The 19,264-nt window shown below is 36.1% G+C and overlaps 1 protein-coding gene across 5 annotated transcripts in view; it reads left to right on the top strand.

Annotated features, from left to right (window-relative positions):
• The window catches only part of LOC150058406 (inactive ribosomal protein S6 kinase delta-1), a 152,449-nt gene extending 134,684 nt beyond the window's left edge, over window positions 1-17,765 (top strand). For 3 of the 5 annotated variants that reach the window (XM_090341207.1, XM_090341205.1, XM_090341208.1), the window contains 3 exons: window positions 5,033-5,115; window positions 7,757-7,852; window positions 16,839-17,765. In XM_090341207.1, coding sequence (XP_090197333.1) covers window positions 5,033-5,115; window positions 7,757-7,852; window positions 16,839-16,949 — 290 coding nt within the window. In that variant the 3' untranslated portion in view covers window positions 16,950-17,765. Of the gene's footprint in view, window positions 1-4,034; window positions 4,423-5,032; window positions 5,116-7,756; window positions 7,853-16,838 lie in introns of those variants that run through there. The other 2 variants (XR_016536881.1, XM_090341206.1) reach the window with 2 other exon arrangements.
• The last annotated feature ends 1,499 nt before the right edge of the window (window positions 17,766-19,264 follow it).

The following is a 19,264-nucleotide window of genomic DNA, read 5'->3' as shown; positions in this document are numbered from 1 at the left end:
TTCCCACCAGCAGTGTGTTAGGGTTCTTTTTCTCCCACATCTGTGCCAGCATTTATTGTTGCTTTTATTCTTGATGATGATCATGCTACCTGAGGTGAGAGTTAGTATTGTTTTGATCTGAATTTTTTATGGCCAGAGATGTTGAACTTTTTTTCTTGTTTCTAGTGGCCATTTTTCCTTCTTCTGAGAAGAATCTATTTAGCTTGCTTGTTCATTTATTAATTGGGTTGTTGATTCTTTGAGGGTTATTTTCTTGAGCTTTGTATATTTTAGATATTAGATCATTGTCTGATATATAGCTTGCAAAGATCTATTCTGATTTGCTTGTTAACTGTGCCTCCTATATGTCTGATTGGCAAAATAAATGTCATGAATATGGCAATACTGCCTAAGGCAGACTACAAATTCATTGCAATACCCATTAAAATACCAATGTCATTCTTCATTGAGATAGAGAAAACAATCCAAAAATTCATATGGAATCATAAAAGGCTCTGAATTGCAAAAGTAATTCTATGCCAGAAATGTAGTGCTAGAGGTATAACAGCTCACACTTCAAACTCTGTCATAACAAAAACAGCTTGATACTGGCACAAACCTACAAATCCACAGATATACAGCCATCTAATATTTGATAAGAGAGCCAAAAATATAGGGTACAAATGACAGCCTTTCCAGCAAATGTGGTATTGGGAAAATTGGATATCCATATGTAGAAAACTGAAACTAGATCCCTGTCACCCTTTGGTAATGTCAATTCAAAATGGACCAAAGACCTCAGCGTAAGACCAGAAACCATGAAACTAATATAGAAAATAGGAGAAACAGGGGCCGGGAGTTTGGCCTAGTGGCAGAGTGCTTTTCTAGCATGCACAAGACCCGGGTTCGATTCCTTGGTACCACATACATTGAAAAAAGCTGGAAGTGGTGCTGAGGCTCAAGTGATAGAGTGCTAAGCCTTGAGAAAGTCCAAGGACAGTGCTCAGGTCCTGAGCCCAAGCCCAGGACTGGCAAAAAAAAAAAACAAAAAAAAAACCTAGGAGAAACAGAACTTCTCTACATAGGCAGAACCCAGGGGCTCATCAAATCAAAGAAATAATTAACAAATGGGATCTTACCCAACCAAGAAGTTTCTTCATGCAAAGGACACAGTTCATAGGATGTATTCTTTAAAACCCTTCTTTTCAAAAGTTGTTCAGATTTGAGGTCAGACTCTAAAAAGGTTTCCTTATAAGGCATGTGGCTTAAGTGACAAAATGCTTGCCTGGCAAGTGAAAGGCTCTGAGTTCAGACTCCAATACTGTCAAAAAAGGAGTGTGCATGTGTATATGTGTATGTATATATGTGTGTTTCCTAGATTTACTGCCTTAAACTTTTTTTAAGTACTATGATTTGGTATTTTTTTAATAAAAATCTGGCTTTATTAGAAAATATAATTTCCCATATAAGGACAAGCAAATTTATTTATTTATTTTTTTATTTTTTTGACTTTTTAAAAAATTTTTTATTGTAATTAATAAAAGGGTTACATGATATTTGCCAGGTGCATTAATTCACATACATTGATACCCTTTCACATGTACCCATTACCCTCCTCCCCACTCATGATTTGGTATTTCTTTAGTCTCTACTTTTGATGTTAGCCACTAACATCTGAGTGTATGTAGTAGCAATCTTTTAGCTTTCTATATAAATCAGTGCTTTTGATTTGTGCTTGTTTTTAAGTCTAGATACTGTGTATAAAGCAGTTTTAGACTTAGGGGGTTGGATCATCATAACTGAAGGTTCTATTTTTAGAAATACAATTGCAGTGCGTATATTAAAAAATGAATCTAGGAATTACTGTTGCTCAAGGATGTTAGGAGGATAACCAATGTCATCCAATCTGATGATGGGAAAGAAGAAAGTCTATTTTAAAATGTAGAAAGTAGAGGTTCTACCAGTACTTACTTCTACTTGTTCTAGTGCTTTAGCCTTCTAGCTATTAGAAAGTTCCTCTTTTCATCTTGCCTAAATATACAACTCTGTGGTAGTTTAGAATCATCCAGAAGTCAAGGACAGCAGGGCAGGATCTCAATTTCATTTCAATTAATGAATACAATTCTCTTAGAGTTTCAAACTGCAATAATAAGGTGATGGACTTATATTTAGTGTCTTTTTTTCCCCAAGTTCCAATGGGAACAGTTGTTACCCTTTACTCACCTAATAACTTTAAAGATAACATAAAACCTCACTCTCTAAATATTTTTGGGATTGTTGGTGGGTCCAGCAGTATCTCTAAGCTTCTATAGTTTGACTCTGAAATGGCCTACAAGGATCTTGTGGTAAAGGTTTGTTAGCAGAGAGACTTTTTGGAAGATGATCAGGATGAGGAGAATTCTAACCTCATTAATGGATTGATCCACTGATGACTTCATAATTTCATGGACATTATTGAGGTGTGACAGGACTAGGGTATAGGGTCTAAAAGGACATATTGTCTTCAGCTCCTCTGTTTCTCTGGTTCCTGTTTACAATGACGTCCCTGTCAGGATAGTTTGCCTTATCTTGGTATTGGCTGCCTAGGGACTGAAACCTCTGAAACAGTGAACTAAAACAACCTTTCCTCCCTTTTTAAGTTGCTTTTCTTAGGGTTTTATTTATTTTTCATCACAGATATGAAAACCTGACTAATATAAGGCCAGAGTGTGATTGGAGCATCCAACTAAATGCATCAAAGAAGGAAGAAAGAATTAGGATAGAGGTAGGGAAGTAGACTGTCAGAGGAAGAAGAGATGAAGGTCAGGAGGATGGAAGAAGAAAGGAGAATGAAAGATATAGAGGACAGGGACAATTGTTAAGTGTCACCAAAGGTTATCTTTGGCCATATGCTGCTTGGTCAATTCTGTACGCTATAGCTACATCAGTGCATTTGTAAGGAGGAAGTAGAGAAAACTCTTGGTGAACAGATTCTTAGGAAGGGTTGGCCTGCATTGCTTTGTCTTCCCTGTTCCAAAGTAAATTTTCCAATAAGTTCAAGTGTTTTTACATCATCTTACTATATTTTAAAAAAATTGTGTCATGTGATGTTTATGTAAGTTAATAGGTGTCAAAATCTTCTCACTCCAGGGACAATTCACTAAAATATTTCCTCGCCAATGGAAGTTCATATTGAAAAAAATAAAATTATGTTTCTATTATGTATCCTTTAACAAACAATATATATGTACTTATATACTTTTTTGTCTTGTATGACAGCATCCTTTAAAAGGGTTATCAAGTAGTATCTCATTATATAGATATGCTGTACTCTATATGATTCAAACTATATTACTGGATAAGTAGCCCATAATTTTTCAAATAAGCACTTGGATATCACTCTAGGAAAATTGGAGTGTCTCCGTTATTCAAACAGTAGTTGGAATTAGTTAATATCTGTTTTCCTTTTACTACCAAGCTGAGAGCAGCTAGGGAGAGTAGAGGTTATGATCTGGAATAAAGCACTGCAGGAAGAGAGCAGGCTAAGAGAAGCAAATTGTGAAAGGTATACTCATACATAGACTGGAGCCCAGAAGAGGGCTGATGGGAGGAGGTTGCTCAAAGGAAATAGTTCCATTGTCATGTATAGGAATGGTGGGATTTTTGTTTTTTATTTGTTTTTCTTTTTTTCCTAGACTACAGGACTGTTGCTTCAAAACTTAAAGCTCAAGGTATCTTAAGAGTAGTGTCACGAGGTGCTGGTGGCCTGTAAACCTTAGCTACTCAGGAGGCTGAGATCTGGCTGATGGTTCAAAGCCAGACTGTGCAGAAAAGTTGTGAGATTCTTATTTTCAGTGAACCACGATAAAACTAGAAGTGGTGCTATGGCTCCCAGTGGTAGAGAGCTAGCCTGGAGCAAAAGAGCTGGGGCACAGCACCCAGACCCTGAGTTGAAGCCCCATAACCACCACCGACAACAAAGAGAATATCATAGTTGGTTCTTCCACAAAATCTGTGTGGGTACTGAGCCCCAAATGTACCTGCTACTTTCTGAATTCCAACTGAATCTCTTACAGACTCCTGAACATTGCTGTAGAAGATATCCAATCATGTAGTAGAGTATTTGTGTGAGTGAATTGAAACAACAGGGCAAATATTGGCAAGATATGTGTTTGCTAACAGAATGTTTGAAAAGAACAGACATCAAACATGACTTAGGAGCTGAAAGTTTCCAAAATGATGGAATGAAGCTGGACACGATGATATATACCTTGCAATACCAGCACTGGGGACACAAAGGCAAGAGGATCACAAGTTTGTGGCCAGTTTGGGCTATAGAGAACCCCTGTCTCAACATACCTGCGCACGCACACACACACAATAAATAAAACCATAACAAAACAAAAGGGAAATGAGACATTGTCTTTCAGGAACTTGCTGGTGAGTGATAGGACAACACAGAAATAATAATAGTTTGTGATCATTCTGAAAGTTCTTAGCCAAGGGCTTAAAACTGTATGTTTCTAAACTGGTTGAGTTAGCATTTCTCCTGCTCCTTTTGATGAAACCCAAAACTTAGATCTTCTTTATTGAGCTACCATGTAGAACTGGATTAAAAAGCCTTTTACTTCTCTGGTTTTGAACCTGTAAGTAATATGACAATTACTACCAGTTTAGATGATCTGTAAAGCTCTCTGTACATAAATTTTTTATTTCTAAAATAAGCAAGCAAACAAAATTGATTTTTTTGAGGTAGAATTGGCTGGGTTTTTTTAACATGAAGCAAAATGCTGATCTAGTAAGTTCATGTAACTTTCCGCATAGCATCTTGAAGGTGTCCCTCTATCAACTGAAGAACAAATGTCTCTGTTTAATGTATGACTGTGAAAAAAAAAAAAACTGCAACCACAGTAGGTGACCAAAAGGATAAGTAACTTTCAGGAATTTTGAAAGCCCAGTAGTATTTAGTATATGCTCTCTCAGCATTAAAAAGGTCACCTTGCTAATACATGTTAATTTTGAAAGTTTAATTGACCTTTGGAATTTTAATATCAACCTCTTTTGGTGTGCTTAGAGGTTGGAGCAATCACAGAAGAAACAGAAGCCTGTGATTGGTGGAGTTTGGGTGCTGTCCTCTTTGAACTTCTCACTGGCAAGGTAAGCAGTGACCTGGACATTTAATACATTTATCCAGATGCCACCTTGATTTCAAACTGAAGCCTTTGCCTTCAGTTTTTAGGTCAGGGACTGACTAAGCAGAGAAGTTTAAGTTTCCAGATTTTGAAAAACAGTTGTATTACATTGAATGAACTGATGTCAAAATCTTGATACAGCTCAATGTTATAAGACTAAATATTTCTTCTCTTCATTTTTTGATTTAGCCAGGAAAGAATTCTCATTTTTAGAAAATTAATGTTAATATTAAAGCTAACTATTTTATCCTTAATACTGTATTTTTTCCCGTGTATTCTAGAATAAGGACAGAATTTATTTATTTATTCATTTATTTATTTATTTATTTATTTTGGTGTGAATAATATCACCTTTGTTATACCATAGGATAAAATCTAGAGAAATAAATATAGAGAAATAGTTGTATTAAAGGTTTTTTTAAATATATTTTTTATTGTAATTAATAAAAGGGTTACATGATATTTGCCAGATAGACGGTGCATTAATTCACATATATTGATACCCTTTCATATGTCTTGGTACCCATTACCCTCCCCTCCCCCCCCCCCCGTCTTGGTTTTCCCCCCTTCCCTATCCAATTTCAAATAACCAAATACAAATAAATCCAATATATCAGATAACAAAGTGAGATGCTGTAACAATATGAGATAACCAAGGGACAGCAAAAGAGATGAGAGATAACATAGTACATTAAGGACAACAATCATTCATTATATGGCTTTTGTTTCAATATCCTGGAGGGTTTTTCAATTAGCTTCATACTATATGGCCTTATGTATCAAGGTTTTGCTCTATTGCAGATCTCTACTAGTAGAGCCCAAGGTTTCTACTGATTATGACAAATGAGGGAAACCATTGAGCCTAAGTTCCTTTGAGTTTGGCTTACTTCACTTAATATGATTTTTTCTAAGACTTTCCATTTCCTAACAAATGGGGCAATGTTGTTTTTTTCTGACAGCAGCATAGAATTCCATTGTGTACAAACATTGTGCACAACTTGTTGATCCACTCATCAACTGAGGGACATCTAGATTGGCTCCATATTTTTGCTATGGTGAATAATGCTGAAAATACAGTCTCATAACAGGAAAAATGATGTAACATAAAAGAAAGTGAGACCCCCTTCAATCAGCATTGAAATGAATAGCAGGGAACTTGCGTTGCTTTTATATTTATTTGTATTTACACCTTTGTTAACTATTTCAAGATTATATTTAGTCTATTAGCATATCGAATGTAGACTTTGCATGAAAATATCCAGGAAAAGAAATTAACAGCTTATTATGATGACTAGTTTGAGGGCACTGAGGAAACTTTATTGATCTTGCACCTCTTTCCTATAGCCTTGGGATAAAAACAAACAAACAAAAACTGAGTAAAGGTACTACTTGCCACAAGTAGACGTACAATAATGAGGAAAATGGGTGGTAACAGATTAACGTGTTCAATGTATGACTAAAACATACCTTTTATCCAACCAGCTTCAGAAAGCTCAATGAAGAGATCAGAGAGAGAATGTTATAACAAGTTATACTAATTGTCATTTCTTGTTTTTTTTTTTTCTTTATTTTCTTTTTGGCCAGTTCTGGGGCTTGAACTCAGGTCCTGGGCACTGTGCATAGACACTTTTTGCTCAAGGCTAGTGCTCTGCCACTTGAGCCACAGCACCGTGTGTGGCCTTTTCTGTATATGTGGTACTGAGAAATCGAACCCAGGGCTTCATTCATGCTAGGTGAGCACTCTACCATTAGGCTACACTCCTGGCCCCAATAATTATCATTTCTTTTTTTTCTGGGGGAAGGAGTCATGGGGCTTGAACTGGGAGTCATGGGGCTGTCCCTGAGCTCTTCAGCTCAAGGCTACCGCCCTACCCTTGAACCAAGTCCCACTTCCCCTTTTCTAGAGGTTAATTGGAGATAAGAGCCTCAAGTCCTTTTGTTCCTGGGTTGGCTTGGAACCTAGATTCTCAAATTTCAGTCTCCTGAGAAGCTAGGATTATAGGTGTGAGCCACCAAGCTCAGCAATGAACATTTCTAAATAGCTATTACTAGACATGTTACATGTAGCATGTCTTTAACTGAAGGACAGAATTTATACTCTGATCAATAACTTTAAAACCATGTTTAAGGTTTTAGACTTCGAGTTTTGTGCTTACTGCCTCCTGAGCAGAAAACAGAAATAAATAGTTTTGCTTTTGTGTTTTCCTTAAATATATACATACCTATTTAAGATTATTGCAGAGTTTATAAATCACACACACACATATTATAAAGGCTATAGGTCACAATATATAAACTTTGAAAGTTTCTTTTAATGTTAAATTATTTCAGAGAGATCAGGTCCCTTTTTAGTTTTTGTGTACCATGTAATGTTTTTGTTATGATCCATTCATTCAGTAAGGAAGGAAAAGGAGACTTGTGAACACTTATAGTGTGATCATGATTGTCTGCCCAAAAGTTTTGTAGGCTCCTAGACCTCAGCCTAAACTGTTTGGCTGACATGGTATTGAGTCCTGAGTTTTCTGTACTTGCTGTCTGTAAGTCCTATGGCAGAGCAGAGAATGATACTAAGTGGGGTAAGAAATGTATCTGATTGATTGTTGCAGACTTTGGTTGAGTGCCATCCAGCAGGAATAAATACTCACACTACGTTGAACATGCCAGAATGTATTTCTGAAGAGGCTCGCTCACTCATTCAGCAGGTAATTTAACTGACCTATTGAAGCCAAGAAGGGTCTATGACAAGAAAGACTCATTTATAATTGTACATTTAGAATGAATGCTGCATATCTTTAGGCTTATGCCACTAGCAAAGTATTGGTGGAGTCAGAAAAGATACTCGACTTGCTGGTATTAGGACATTTTTATTTTTTGAAAATATTTAATTTCATAATAATATTTAGTTAATTTCATGTATTTGTAAGATTTGATCATTGCCTTTAGCTTATGCTGGGCTTCTGTATTTTTGCTCTTATGTTTTTGTGACCATATATATGAATGGCTGACTTCATGCTCCAGTTGTTATTTATAAGCAATAGTCCTTACTCACATTGATTAGTTGGAGAAAAGTGTTGTTAGAAAACCTTGTTCAGTTGTACCTTGTAACTTTATCAATGGGTAAAACTTGGGCACTGATGTCAATTAGTACGTTTCTGATTCTAGTGACTTTGAAGAAAGATACTATTGATAATTTAAGCTCAAAGTCCTAAAGTCAAATTTAGACCTTGAGGGACCACATTAAATTGATTTCTTATATTAAAGTTACAGGTTGAATATCTTCTTACCTAAAATGTTTGAAGTGTTTTTGAGATTTCAGAAATTTTAAAATTTTGAATATCTGCTTGGATATTTGAACTGTGCTTGAGTATCTGCTTGGATACTTTTCTAGTTGGGTAGCCCTAAGCTAAAATACTCCATACTCTGAAAGTTGTGAGTATATGGCAGTACTCAGGAAGTTTTAAACTGTAGAAGTTTTCCAGTTTTTGGATCAGATACTTGATCTCCTGTAGTCTTGACCAGTGAGTTTTGCTAAGTACTCTGAGAATTGTTCATTGTGGGGCTGTGGCACATTTGTAGGAAATCAGCAAGAATAGTAATTTCTGGTACCCCAAAACTTGTAACGAATCAAAAGAAAGGCTGTTTGAAAGAGACAAACTAAAATCGTTGAATTAAACATGGATTCTATTTTAATGAATGAAAACAAAAAATTAAAAGCAGGGGGGAAAGTATATATCAAGAAGAGAATTGATTTACAGTCTCCTAAAGAATAATTTAAGTTCCACTTAACAAATACTATAAATAAGCTAGGTGCTGGTAGTGAATACCTGTAATTCTAGCTACTCAGAAGGCTGAGATCTTAGGATTGAAGTTCAAAGCCTTGCCTGGGCAGGAAAATCTCCAGAAAGCTGCTCAGAAAAAGCTGGAAGTGGCATTGTGGCTCAAGTGATAGAGTGCTAGCTAGCCTTGAGTAAAAGAGAGCTCAAGGATAGCACCTAGGCCCTTAGTTCAAGCACCAGAACTGACAAAGAAAGAAAAATTTTTAAATGTTATATGCATGGCCTAGTGCTATATGCTTATAAAGGTAGGACTCACATATAACCCTATCACAGATGAGATTAGATAAAAATCAGGAGAAGGAGGGCCTATGGCAGTGTCGTGGTAGTATTAGGAAAGTTTTGGGAAATTAGGTGTTATTTTTGATGAGTTTTGGTGGAGCAAGGTTGGATATAGGAGTAGCTAGTAGAATAAATGGTTGATTAAAAGTAAAGAAGGAATTGAAGATACACAGTTTGGGAAATCTTTAGTTTATGTAGGGTAAAACAGTAAATGCAGGAATAGTAGTAGCAAGTAAATATAGAAAGAAGTTTTCATGTGGATTCTATAGTCATAAACGAAGGATAGAATGATATAATGCATTGAAAATGTGAGATTTGAAGTTTTTGTGCAGAAAAGCGAAAGGATCAGAGTTGACCGCAGGAAGATTATTTGACCAGACCTAGTGAAATGGGAAGAAACACAGGTTAGAATTAGTGAGACAAGAATACACAGCTCTCTTAGATTAGGAAGCAATGAAGAAATATGTAAAACATTTCATGTTAGTGGTAAAACAATGATTTCATCTTATATTTTGTGGTATATTTCAGAGTATTGAGGGTCAAGGTATAATGAATGACTTTCTTTTCCTTAAAGAACTAGTCTACTATTATGTATAATGTTGAAAATTGGACTCCCTATAATAATTTCCTTTATTAGAAATGTTGTAAATATGTCCAGTTTTAAGGTCTATACACCCCTCAAATACAGCTAAGTGTAGCTTGTAGAGTGAAGGAGCTTGCTGTCATCGGCCTTCCTAAGGAAACTACCACTCATGCTGAGGAAACAGCATCAGGAAAGGGAAAAGGATTCTTCTGGAACGATTAGCAATTTGTCATTTTGACTTTCCTCTTCCACTACCTCACAGGTCAGAGAGGTGTTTTTTTTTTTTTTTTAACATCACAGAGTTATTTATATGGAAATAATTATTCATCTTTGGGGAAATTTTCTCCTCTCTGTCTTTCAAGTCCTTACTTTGTTCTTAGATTTCATAATATCCTACATACATGTTTAGTTATCTGCTGTGGAAAGGTGACTGGTGTTAACCTAAACATAGTTGTGTTTTAAATGTACTTAAAACAGATCATCTGTATTTTTGCTTTACAGTATTATACATTTAGCTCCATAGCGTATAGTTGTTTTGTCAGGTGAAGGTATTATATAAGGAAAAGATCTTCAAATATATCTTTTTTTTTTTTTTTTACCATTCCTAGGCTTGAACTCAGGGCCTGAACACTGTCCTTAACTTTCTCAATGCCAGAGCTCTACCACTTGATCCTTAGCACCACTTCTGGCATTTTCTATGTATGTGGTACCAAGGAATCAAACCTGAGTCTTTGTGCGTGCTAGGCAAGCACTCTACCACTAGGCCAAACTCCTGGCCCTTCAAAATGTATTTCTGTGCCCTTATAGCTCAGCTCTCTGTTGTGTTCTTTGACCCTGGCTGTCTTTGATCCATTATCTTGAGTGTGCCACTGGCTGACAAATTCCCATAATGTGTGTGAATCAGTGTGATCTCTCTCTCTGTCTCTCTATATTGTTCTCTCTCTCTCTCTCTCTCTCTCTCTCTCTCTCTCTCTCTCTCTCTCTCTCTCTCTCTCTGCCTTTGGTAGCATTTAAAATGGCAGGGTAAGCAAGATAGTAATGGGTAAAACAATCATACTGTTGTCTAGATATATATTTGTAAATAATATATAGAAGAGTCCATGAACTAATAAGTAAATTGATAATAATGAAAATAGGAATCTTTGGAATTTTATATTTGAAATCATCTTTTGGAGTCAACTGGAGTCAGTTGAAACAAAAATGAAGGAACTTACATATTTCTTGAAATATTACATATTCCTGAAATAAATTTATATGATTGTAGTTAATTTTTACCAATATTTGATATGTTGATTTATATAAAAATATATGAAACTTTCATGCTTCAGTTTGTAGCCATGAATTAATTGTCTGTGAAAATGCATTTAACTCATTTAGAATATTTCTATGATGTTTGTTTTATAATAACAGCTTAAGTTGTTTTATGATAACAGCTTAAGAACTTCTACTATAAAAGTTCTTTGATCCATTTGCTTTAATAAATAGAAGAGGGTCACTTTGAGTGCTAAACATAATGATTTCAAGTGGAAAGCTGTTGGTGTACTCTTTTGAAGTATGGGCTTTGTTCCCTTGTGGCATTGGTAATATCATGGTGAAGAAATATCCTTGGCATTTGCTGATCACATATTTATGAGGTGATGTCAACATGCTGCTTATTACCTATGTGATCTTAAATAAGTTTCTTATTTTCCTTGGGTCTCTGTTTTCTCATATAGAATAAGTAATAATAGCAGCCATCTTAGAGCTATAGTAATACCTGGCATACAATGTAATGGAAAGGATTTTGTTGTCATTGCTTTGAGATAGGGTTTCTCTATGTAGCCAGAATCTTGCATTCAACTGTGTAGCTCAGGCTGGCTTCAAACTCATGATCCTCCTACCTCTTTCTCCAGAGTTCTGGGATTACAAGTAAATGCCACCTCTCTTAGCTATTGCTATTACTAATAGGACAGGAGAAAACCAGCAAAAGATATTGTTTTCTACTGTTAAGTAGTAACTACTTTGTACAACTACTTAAAGATAATACAAAGAAAAAAATTGTCTTTAACTGTTCCAGGTTTTGGATTTAAAAAAGACAGCTATTTGGGCCGGGGTTTGGCCTAGTGGTAGAGTGCTTGCCTTGCATGCACGAAAACCCGGGTTCAATTCCTCAATACCACATACGTAGAAAAAAAGCCAGAAATGGTGCTGAGGCTCAAGTGGTAGAGCTCTAGCCTTGAGAAAATCCAAGGACAGTGCTCAGGCCCTGAGCTCAAGCCCAGTACTGGCAAAAAAAAAAAGAGCTATTTCGTCTAGGACTGTGGCCTATTGGATTTAAAAAAAAAAAAAAAAAAGACAGCTATTTGGATCAGGAGTGTGGCCTAATGGTAGAGTGCTCGCCTAGCATGCATGCATGCATGAAGCCCTGGGTTCGAATCCCTGGAAACACATATACAGAAAAAGCTGGAAGTGGTGCTGTGGCTTAAGTGGCAGAGTGCTAACCTTGAGCAAAAAGTGTCCAAGGACAGTACCCAGGCCCTGAGTTCAAGCCCCAGGACTGGGGGGAAAGAAAGAAAAAAGAAAGACAGCTATTTAAGACAATTATTGTAAGTATTTTTAGAAAATTAAAATAAACCATGCTTAAAAGAGCTGTTGAGCTATCTAGCTTTAGCCTGGCATTTCCCTGAATATTGTACGCTCTCTCTATTAGACTCTTTACTTTGACAAGTAAGGAATATATGACAAATCCACAAAGAGAGATTCTTCGTAAGATAATAGAAATTATGCTTAGGAAGAAAAAGAACCAAATAGAAGCATTAAATCATAAAAAAACCCCAATAGTTAATGAAATAAAAAATATAATTAACAAAATGTAAAAATTGACTAGAGAAAGCCATTCACTGGACAACAGCTCTTTTAAGATAGAAAAAGGAAGAATTGGGGGCCAGGAGTTTGGTTTAGTGGTAGAGTGCTTGCCTAGCATGTATGAATCCCTGGGTTCAATTCCTTGATACCCTATATACAGAAAAAGCTGGAAGTGGCACTGGGCTCAAGTGGTAGAGCGCTATCCTTGAGAAAGCCCAAAAAACAAAACAAAAAAAACCAAAAAACAAACCCCCCCAAAACCACACACTAACTGGATGCAAAAATATCTTTTTTTATAATTTTTTATTGTAATTAATAAAAGGGTTACACGATATTTGCCAGATAGAGGGTGCATTAATTCACATACATTGATACCCTTTCACATGTCTTGGTACCCATCACCCGGATGCAAAATATCTTAAAAAACATTGACTGAAACTATCTGGATATCATGAAAAGCACAAATCTGTGCATCCAAGGAGCTCAGCAGACCTTTAACAAGAAAACAGAGAACTACATGTAGACATATTATAATCACCTTGTTGAAAGACAAAAACAAAGGAAAAGCTTAAAAGTAGCCAGAGAAAACTCATCATGTAGAAGTATTAATGTCTGATTTTTCACTAAAAACAATAGGGGAATGCTATATTCACAATGCAGAAAGGAAGCAACAATTAAGAATTTAGCAAAATTATTCCTCAAAAATTAAGATGAAATAGGACATTCCCAGATAAAGTCTGTGATAATTCATTAATACCAATCTGCATTATAAGAAATCCTGTATAATTTTTCTAGAATGAGAGGAAATGACAGAATGTAGTAACTCAGACCTAAAGAGAAAATGAAGAATACTTGGAATGGGAATTTCGTGGCTCTGAACACCTATATCAGAAAAAAAGAGAAAGCTATACCTTAAGAAACTGAAAAGAAATATAAAAACAAGAAACAGAAATTAGAAAACAAAAATAAGTGAAAAATCAAGAAAATCACAAGTTGGTTATTTGAAAACTCAGCAAAATTGGAAAGCTATATATGTACATTATAAAAACTACATATAAAAATTGACGATCACTAGGATATCAAAAACAATTGTGAAAGAGAATAAGGGGGTATGCTTATATTGATTGCATACTGTAGTTTAGAAAATCGAGTATTTATTTATTTATTCATTTATTTTGACAGTCCTGGGACTTGAACTCAGGGTCTAAACACTATTCTAGGACTTTCTCAAGACTAACACTCTTACCACTTGAGCCACAGCACCACTTCTAGCTATTTTCTGTGTATGTGGTACTGAGGAATCGAACCCAGGGCTTTGTGCATCCTAGGCAAGCAGTCTGCCACTAGGCCATGTTCCTGGCCCAATTTTATTTTTGTTGGCTTTGGATTTTTTAAATTTTCGGGATAACGTATATAGGGGTTACAGTTATATTTGTCAGGTAGTAGGTACATTACTTCTTACACATTGATATCCCTTCTCATGTTTTTGTCCCCATTTTCCTCCCCCATCCCCTCCCAGTCATCTTGTTTCCCCCCCTTCCCTTTCCTATCTCAAATAATCAAATAAATGTATATATAATATACCAGGTAACAAAGTTAGATACAGTAACAATATTAGATTAACCATTAGGGAAAAAAAAGAGAAGAGAAATTTAACATAGTACACTAAGAACAACGGTCACACAAGATAAAGCTCTTGATTCCGTATCCTAGAGATCCTTTCATTTAGTCTCATCCTATATGACCTTATATACCTAGGTTTTGAGCTATTGTAATCCTCTGCTAGGAGAGTCCTAAATGTGTAAATGAGGAAAATCATTGAGCCTATATAGGTTCCTTTGGGTCTGGCTTACTTCATTTAATAGGATTTTTTTCTAAGTCTTTCCATTTCCATATGAATGGGGTGATGCCATGTCATTCTTTCTGATGGCAGCTAAAATTGCATTGTGTATAAATACCACATCTTCTTGATCCAATCATCTACTGAGGGGCATCTGGATTGGTTCCATATCTTTGCTATGGTAAATAATGTTTCAGTGAACATTATTGTGTTAGTGGCTTTAGTATGTCTTTGTTTCTGGACATTTGGGTAAATGGGAAGGAATGAGATTGCTGGGTCACTGGAGAACTCATGGAAGGGTATCAATGTATGTGAATTAATGCACCTTCTATCTGGCAAATATCATGTAACCCTTTTATTAAATACAATAAAAATATTAAAAAAATCGATGTTAATAAAATCTTTAAAAAAACAAAATGAAACAAAAAAACCTCCAAACCTCTATCTTTAATCTTTTGAGGAATCTCCACAATGCTTTCCATAGTGGTTGAATGAGTTTACACTACTACCAACAGTGCAGTAGCGACCCCTCCTGCTGGCCCAGTTTTTATTCTTTCATTATAGTTAATTATTTTTGTCAGTTGTTTGGCTTCAACCCCGGCGTTGGGTGCTGTCCTTGAGCCTCTTTATGCTCAAGGCTAGCGCTCTACTGCTTGAGCCACAGCACCACTTGAGTGGTTAACTGGAGATAAGAGCCTCACAGAGACTTTTCTGCCCAGACTGGCTTCAAACCTGATCTTCAGATCTCAGCCTCCTGAGGAACAAGATTTACAGGCATGAGTCAGCGCCTGGCTTAACTGTGTTTCTAATAAGTGGTGCTGGAAAATCATATATTCACAATGAAAAAAACCTCAAATAATACCTTTCCTATATTTATCATATCTACTGAAAGTGTATCAATATATATAAGAGCTAAAACTAAAATATTGTAGAGGAAAATGTAAGAGAAATATTCATAGCCATGGGTTAAGCCAAGTTAATTAGCTAGAACATCAAGAAGGAAATATTGATAAGCTTTTCAAATCAAAACCTTGTGCATTTCAAAAGACACTATTAAAATGAAAAACACAGATTGGGGAAAATATTAAGTCATGTATTTATATTTGACTTCAGAATATATAAAAATTATTTTTACTGGATTATCAACATTCAGCTCAGTTTGAAAATGGACAAGAGATTGGGTATTTCACCAGAGAAGTTATGTGAATGACAGTGTGGACTTGAGAAGATGTTCATTACCATTAATCATTAAGGAACTCAAATTCATAACATGACATAATAACTATAATCTTCTAGAAGGGTTATTAGCAAAAATACAGGAAGTCAAGAAACTTCCCTTTCCTTATGCATTGCTGGTAGGAATATAAAAACTGATACAGAAACTTTAGAAAAGTTTTATTTTATTGTCAGGGGTTACAATTACATTTGAAAGGTCGTGAGTACATTACTTCTTGAACATTTCATTAAAAGTTAAACATAAACTTATTATGAGACCTAGAAATGGCTTTCCTAGAAATATGCTCAAAAGAAATGAAGACATATCACATTACAAAAAGAAATATATGTAAATGTTAATGGCATTAAAGCCATTCTAACCATTTGGGGCATTATAGTCCCAAACTGGGAAGTCCATGTCTATTAACTAGTGAATGTGTTAACACAAGTAGTATATCCAATGGAATAGTATTCAGAAATAAGAAGTCGATAACTGCTACAATGTAGATGAAGCTCAAAAATGAAGGAAGTGGGGCCAGGAGTTTGACCTAGTGGTAGCATGCACAAAGACCCAGGTTCTATTCCTCAGTACCACATACATAGAAAAAGCCAGAAGTAGTGCTGTGGCACAAGAGGAAGAACACTAGCTTTGAGAAAGCTCAAGGACAGTGCCCAGGCCGAACAGAGCCCAGGCCCTGAGTTCAAGCCCTAGGACTGGCCAAAAAAAAAAAAAAATAGGAGTAGGAAGCTGCAAAGGCTACATATTTCATGATACTGTAAGAAATGTCCAGAGAGAGAAAGCAGATCTGTGGTGCCTAGAACTAGGCGTGGAACCACCACTGGCTTAGTGAGCTACCTACTTAATGTTACAGGAAATTGACTCCATTATACCATAAGAAGATGAGGGAAGCAGTAAGTTTCTGAAGGTCCTGTTTCAAAACAGTTGAGAAGACATAAGCCCTATCCCACAGCCAGAACGGCATTAAACATAGCTCCTTTATAAGAAGATGCATTCAGTTATCTGTTAATCAGGGCCATTTCCTTTGATACATTGGTAAGATGCATGTCATTTACTAGATTTTCTTTTTCAGCTCTTGCAGTTCAACCCTCTGGAACGTCTTGGGGCTGGAGTTGCTGGTGTTGAAGATATCAAGTCTCATCCATTTTTCACTCCTGTGGATTGGGCAGAATTGATGAGATGAACGCCTTGCAGGACGTACCTCACACATTCTCATCTCCACACAGGAGCAACCTCAGTCATTCATGAAGCAGTAAAGCATAGAGGCAAGGACCTCCAGAGGAAATTAGGAGGTGGAAGGCTAAAAGGGATTCATTTATAGTTACTGTATCTGGGCAAAATATAAGCCATTTTTACCAGTGGCTGTTATATACATACGTATAACCCAGATATGACTTAATTTAATTTACATTTAGGGTTGCTGATGTGTGTGCAAACCCAACTGAAATAGGAATCAATGCCTTTACAGAAGTTCTTCACCATGAAGCTCTAAGTGAACAATAAAGTTTTACTTGAATGAAGGATACTTACATGGCAGCTACTAGTGCCTCTGCTAACTGGGCTTGGTTGATATGATCAAATTAATATTTCCTGAATAGTACACAAAAATACTTCAAGAACAATGTCATCCATGGGACTTTAAAAACTGAGAAAAAATATACCCATACTGCCTGAAAGGAAATCTGTACTATAAGTCCGCATAATTAGTGTGTTTCGAATGGAGTCTTCTGTTATTTTAGAAAGGAGATAATACTTTATGTTGCCAATTTTGAACTTCATTGGTTATATTTATTTAGAGAGGGCTCTTAAGAACATTCAATTCTCTGTTCATGCTCGTCTTTCTCTCCATTTCTTGTGCCTTTTGCTATTCTTTCATATTATCTGTCTTTCTTCTGTTAACACACTTGCAGCAGAAAAGGGAAGGGAGTATTTCCCTAAATTGTGTCAACTTAATAAGGACTAAAAAATCATGATATAAAATAAATGTGGTAAAAATTTAGTTGTCTCCTTCATTTAATAGTTAAGGTTTGAAGTTCTTTAAAGATTTTTTTCTGTTCCTTTCCTTTGAAATATTATCAGAGTCTACTGCTTCTCAAATTTAACTTCATTTTATTTTTTACCTAAAAATGGGTTTCTATCTAAAAATGAGGGATTTCATTTAAAAGGAATGGAGTGTCAGTCTGATTTTATTTCTTTTTTTTTTTTTTTTTGCCAGTCCTGGGCTTGAGCTCAGGGCCTGAGCACTGTCCTTGGACTTTCTCAAGGCTAGAGCTCTACCACTTGAGCCTCAGAACCACTTCTGGCTTTTTTCTATGTATGTGGTACCAAGGAATCGAACCCAGGTCTTCATGCATGCTAGGCAAACGCTTTAACCACTAGGCCAAACTCCCGGCCTGATTTTATTTCTTATACTGAAGTGATTTTATATCTGAACTCACAAACTGCTCTACATTATATAGAAAGAGTATAGGCATCCACAGATCTCTAGACATTTGTATATGTTATTTATATTGCCATTGTTTGCAAAAACTTAAAGATGTTTTAAAAGTATTAATATCTGTTCTGTAAACGTCATTCAAACAAGAAAGAATAAGGCACAATTTTTAAGTTAGAAGCCACCAGAAATCTTCAATTTTGTTTTTTTCTTTCTTGTGGTAGGGATCAAACCCAGAGCCTTGTGCATGCTGGCAAAGCATGAATCACAACTTCACTCCCAGCCCCTGAAATTTTCTATATGTTTTAATCTTTGTACTTTTGAGATCTGTGTGAGAGCCCACCCTATTTCTAAAAGCATCTGTACAGCATCCATCTGCCATCGACCATCCACCCATCAAATTAAATGGAAGCAGAAAATGCTTTAATGAAACAAAGGAAATGTGCAAGCATTTTTCCTTTTTCTTCTACTCTATTCCCTATTTCCCTTTTTTGGTACCCTTATAACCTGAAACCCAGCTGAAGGGCTGCAATAACACCAGACTGGGGAGCAGGTCACTAAGATCAGGGCTCAGTCAAGATGACATCACTCCCTGGAACTGATTTCAACTCGCTAGTTCCCGGCCTCATGGCAGGAACTCAGTGCAGGTGAGACACAAGAGTGACTTCCTGTGTAAGTCTAGTAGGAAATCTGCAAGTATTTAGAATTGGCCATATAGAACTAATTTCCTTCCAGAAGTGCCCTAGGACTTTACAACTTGCCCTACCACATGATCTGGACACCGGACTCAAAGGACAGAAATGTCAACAGATGGTTGCTATGTTAGTCTGTCAACACAATTCGTTGGTTCCGTTTCTACCATTCTTTGTATGTTTGGAGCTTGTGCATAATGTAAATGTGTCACTCATAATCATGTCGGATGTGAATTACTCTAGTAATAAACACATAGGGTAAATGACTGTGGGGTGAAACCTAAGCTATTTTTATCTTAAGCTCTAATGGCTTGAGTGATGTTGGAGTCTGTTATTTTTGTATTTTGTTTGCTGAAGCAAGGGATAGAATAT

The sequence above is a fragment of the Megascapheus bottae genome, chromosome 10, assembly GCF_031878675.1.
Source record: "Megascapheus bottae isolate mThoBot1 chromosome 10, mThoBot2.hap1, whole genome shotgun sequence".
NCBI classification, from domain to species: domain Eukaryota; kingdom Metazoa; phylum Chordata; class Mammalia; order Rodentia; family Geomyidae; genus Megascapheus; species Megascapheus bottae.
This window is presented reverse-complemented; position numbering and strand designations above follow the sequence as displayed.